This window comes from Charadrius vociferus, unplaced genomic scaffold, assembly GCF_000708025.1.
Source record: "Charadrius vociferus isolate BGI_N301 unplaced genomic scaffold, ASM70802v2 scaffold817, whole genome shotgun sequence".
Classification (NCBI taxonomy): Eukaryota; Metazoa; Chordata; class Aves; order Charadriiformes; family Charadriidae; genus Charadrius; species Charadrius vociferus.
The window spans coordinates 34,978-39,694 of NW_009649164.1; the positions used below are offsets into that span (position 1 = coordinate 34,978).

Here is a 4,717-nt window from a genome sequence, read left to right on the forward strand (position 1 = left end):
CCCTGCCCCCCACCCTCCCCCCCCCCCTTTCCCCCCGCCCTGTCCCTTGTGTTCCCCACTGTGTCACTGTCACCCACTGCCACCACGGCCCCCCACCACCGCATCCCTGCTCTGGTGCGTCCCCTGCCACTGTGTCCCTGCTCTGACGTGTCCCCTCATGGCCTTGTCCCTGCAGATGTCCCCTACCACATCTCCCACTGCCATGTCCCTGCTCTGATGTTCCCCTCACCGTGTCCCCCACCACAGTGTCCCTGCTGATGTCCCCCACCACGTCTCCCACCACCATGTCCCTGCTCTGATGTTGCCCTCAGCACGTCCCCCACCACAGTGTCCCTACTGACGTCCCCTTACCCTGTCCCTGACCACCACTTCCCTGCCCTGACGTGTCCCCCATCTCCCCATCCCTTCTCTTGACACGTCTCCATCCCCACAGGCCTTCAGCCGGGCGCACCGCATCGGCCAGGCCAACAAGGTGATGATCTACCGGTTTGTCACGCGGGCATCGGTGGAAGAACGCATCACGCAGGTGGCCAAGCGCAAGATGATGCTGACGCACTTGGTGGTGCGCCCGGGGCTGGGCTCCAAGGCGGGCTCCATGTCCAAGCAGGAGCTTGATGACATCCTCAAGTTTGGCACTGAGGAGCTCTTCAAGGATGAGAATGAGGGTCAGCGCCCAACGGGATTGGGGACGGGTGGGACAGGGTGTACCGGTCTTTGGGGGAGTTGTGGGAGGCCGTGGTGGGCTGTGGGAAGCTATGGTGGGACGTGGGACGTGATGAGATATGGGAGGGAGTGGTGGGCCATGGGAGGCTATGGTGGGATATGGTGGGCTGTGACTGGGCTTGCAAAACCATGCTGGGATGTGCAAGGTCATGATGGGGCCATGATGGGTCATGCAGAACTGTGGTGGGACATGCAAGGTCACAGTGGGTCATGGAAAGCTATGGTGGGACGTTTGAGATTGTGATGGCATGTGTGAGGCCTTGGCAGGACGTGCAAGGCCATGAAATGTTATGCAAACCTATGATGGGATGCGCAGCATCATGATGAGGTCATGATGGGACATGTGAGGCCATGGTGGCATGCGTGAGGCCATGGTGGGACATGCAAGGCTATGATGGGACATGTGAGGTCATGATGGGGCTGTGACAGGTCATGGAAAGCCATGATGGGACATGCAGGAACATGATGGTGCCCATGAGGCTGTGGTGGGGCATGTGGGGCCATGATGGAACATGTGAGGCCTTGATGGGACACGTGAGGCTATGACAGCGGGTGTGAGGCTGTGATGGGGTGTGAGGGGCTGTGAGGGAACACGTGAGGTGGTGATCAGACGTGTGAGGCTGTGCCGTGCTCTACTAGGCCATGACAATCCACGTCAGTGTGTGTCAGGCCATGTTGGGCCACGTCAGGCTATGTTGGACCGTGTCAGCCTGCGTTGGGTGGTGCCAGGCCATGGTGGGGCATGTCAGACTGTGTTGGAGCATGTTGGACCATGTTGACCTGTGTCAGGCCACGTTGGGTCATGTTGGACCATATTGAACCACCATATTGGACTGTATTGGTCCATGCTGGGCTGTGTTGGGCCGTGATGGGCTATGTTGAGCTGTCTTGGGCTGTGCTGGACCATGTTGGGCCATGCTGGGCTGTGCTAGGTCATTTCAGGCCATGTTGGACCACGTTGAGCCATGTTGGGCTGTGTGAGGCTATATTGGACCATACTGGGCGGCACTGGACTGTGCATGGCCATACTGTGCCATGTTGGGCCATGCTGGACATTGTTGGGCTGTGTGAGGCCCCGTTGGGCCATGTTGGGCTGTATTGGGCTGTGCTGGGCCATACTAGGTCATGTCAGGCTGCGTTGGGCCCTGTGAGGACATGTTGGACCATACTGGGCCACGTTGGGCTGTATTGGGCCGTGCTGGGCCGTACTAGCTCATGCTGGGCCATGTTGGACCATACTGAACTGCGTGAGGCCATGTGTGAGGCCATGTTGGGCTGTGTGAGGCCATGTTAGGCCATATTTGACCTTGTTGGGCTGTATTGGGCCATGCTGGGCCATGCGAGGTCATGTCAGGCTGTGTTGGGCCGTGTTGGATTATGTTGAGCCATGTGAGACTATGCTGGACCATGTTGAGCCGTGTGAGGCCATGTTGGACCATGCTGGGCTGTGTGAGGCCATGTTGTACCATGTTGGACCACATTGGGCTGTACTGCGCCATGCTGGGCCGTGCTAGGTCATGTCAGGCCATGCTGGGCCATGTTGGAGCATGCCAAGGCCAAGTTGAGCCATGCCAGGCCCTGCTGGACCAAGTCAGGCCGTGTCAGCAGCGTGTCGCCGGCGCAGGGGAGAACAAGGAGGAGGACAGCAGCGTCATCCACTACGACAACGAAGCCATCGCCCGGCTGCTTGACCGCAACCAGGATGCCACCGATGATGCCGACGTGCAGAACATGAACGAGTATCTCAGCTCCTTCAAGGTGGCCCAGTACGTCGTGCGTGAGGAGGACAAGGTGCGCACGGGGAACGGGGAGAGGGGGACACGAGATAGGATGTGAAGGAGGTCGGGACGATTGAGATGATAGAGGTGATGGGGACGGTGGTGGAGGTGATGGAGGTGGGATGATGGGGACGGTGGGGATGATGGAGGTGATGGGGATGACGGAGGTGGAGGTGATGGAGGTGGGATGATGGGGACAATAGGGATGTAGATGATGGGGGTGATGGAGATGTAGATGATGGGGACAACAGAGATGTAAATGAGTATGATGGAGGTGGAGGTGATGGGGACGATGAAGATGAGTATGATAGAGATGGAGGTGATGGGAATAGTGGAGATGGTGGAGGGGATGGGGATGATAGAGGTGGAGGTGGTGGACATAGGATGATGATGGGGACAATGGAGATGCAGATGATGGGCATGATGGAGGTGATTATGATGGAGGTGGAGAGGGGGGTGATGGGGATGATAGAAGGGGAGGTGATGGAGATGGGGCCGGACGGAGACAAGGGGGGCAGTGGAGATGATGGTGGTGGGGACGATGGGGATGGGAGGTGATGGGGATGATAGAAGTGGAGGTGATGGAGATGGGGCCTGACGGAGACAAGGGGGACAGTGGAGATGATGGTGGTGGGGACGATGGGGATGGGAGGTGATGGGGATGGGGGACGATGCAGGTGGAGCTGATGGAGTTGGGGACAGTGGAGATGATGGTGGTGGGGACGCTGGAGCGTCCTGGTGGTGGCAACCTCAGGCCGACCAGGTTCCTGCGGGTGCTCCGGGTGGCCCTGACGGTGCGTGTGCCGGCAGATCGAGGAGATCGAGCGGGAGATCATCAAGCAGGAGGAGAACGTCGACCCCGACTACTGGGAGAAGCTGCTGCGACACCACTACGAGCAGCAGCAGGAGGACCTGGCACGCAACCTGGGCAAGGGCAAGCGGGTGCGCAAGCAGGTCAACTACAACGATGCTGCCCAGGAGGACCAAGGTGGGCACTGGGAAGTTACTGGGAGGCACTGGGAATGCACTAGGAGGCACTGGGAGGACCTGGCGTGCAACCTGGGCAAGGGCAAGTAGGCACACAAGCAGGTCAGCTACAATGATGCCACCTAAGATGACTAAGGTGGGCACTGGGAGGCACTGGGAAGGTACTGGGAGACACTGGGAAGGTACTGGGAAGACATGATGGGCAACAGGGGCAAGGGCAAGCGAGTGCACAAGCAGGTCAACTGCAATGATGCTGTCCAGGGGGACCAAGGTGGGCACTGGTAGGCACTGGGAAGGCACTGGGGGGACCTGGAACACACTGGGAGTTACTGGGAGGGGTTCTGATGCACTGGGTACCCTTGCCTAGGAGAACTGGGGTGGGTACAGGGCAGCTGAGGACACTGGGAGGCACTGGTAAGGTACTGGGATGCATTGGGAGGACGCTGGAGCAGACTGGTCAGGTACTGGGAGCGTTTGGGAGGACATTGGGACAGACTGGGAAGCACTGGGACACATTGGGAGGACTCTGGAGCAGACTGGTCAGGTACTGGGACACACTGGGAGGATGCTGGAGCAGACTGGTTAGGTACTGGGAGGGTTTGGGAGGCACTGGTAAGGTTCTGGGATGCATCAGGAGAACACTGGAGCAGACTGGTCAGGTACTGGGATAGGCTGGGAGGCACTAGCAGGGTACTGGGAGGCACTGGGGGGAGTCCCGATGCACTGGCTACCTGCACCCAGGACCAAGGTGGGTGCAGTGCAACTGGGAGTGCTGGAAACTACTGGAATGTTCCTCGGGAGTTACTGGGAGGGCACTGGGAGGGCACTGAGACAGAGTGGGAGGATACTGGGACACACTGGGGAGAATTCTAATAGATTTGGCACCTGCACCCAGGAAGGACAAAGGTGGGTACAGGGGAACTGGGAGGCACTGGGTGCGTTGTTGGGAGAATGGGAGGCACTGGGAGTGAGCTCTGTCAGTACTGGGGGGATACTGGGACTGACTGGGAGGCACTGAGGGGAGTCCTGGTGCCCTGGGCACTCACGCTCAGGAGGACTAAGGTGGAGTACAGGGCAACTGGGAGCACTGGGAGGTTACTGGGGCGTTCCTCAGGGGTATGGGAGGTTACTGGGAGGGCACTGGGACAGACTGGGAGGCACTGGGAGGTCACTGGGCTAACCTGTCCCACATTGGGGGGGCAGGATTTGGGGGTACAGGGGGGTATTTG

The 4,717-nt window shown here is 59.2% G+C and overlaps 1 protein-coding gene across 1 annotated transcript in view; it reads left to right on the forward strand.

Moving 5' to 3' along the window:
• Nucleotides 1–3,578, forward strand: part of LOC104289446 (chromodomain-helicase-DNA-binding protein 3-like) — a 15,144-nt gene extending 11,566 nt beyond the window's left edge. Inside the window, exons 7-9 of the mRNA XM_009888382.1 lie at nucleotides 434–665; nucleotides 2,348–2,514; nucleotides 3,312–3,578. Of these exons, the coding sequence (XP_009886684.1) occupies nucleotides 434–665; nucleotides 2,348–2,514; nucleotides 3,312–3,578 (666 nt within the window). The remainder of the gene's footprint in view (nucleotides 1–433; nucleotides 666–2,347; nucleotides 2,515–3,311) is intronic.
• The last annotated feature ends 1,139 nt before the right edge of the window (nucleotides 3,579–4,717 follow it).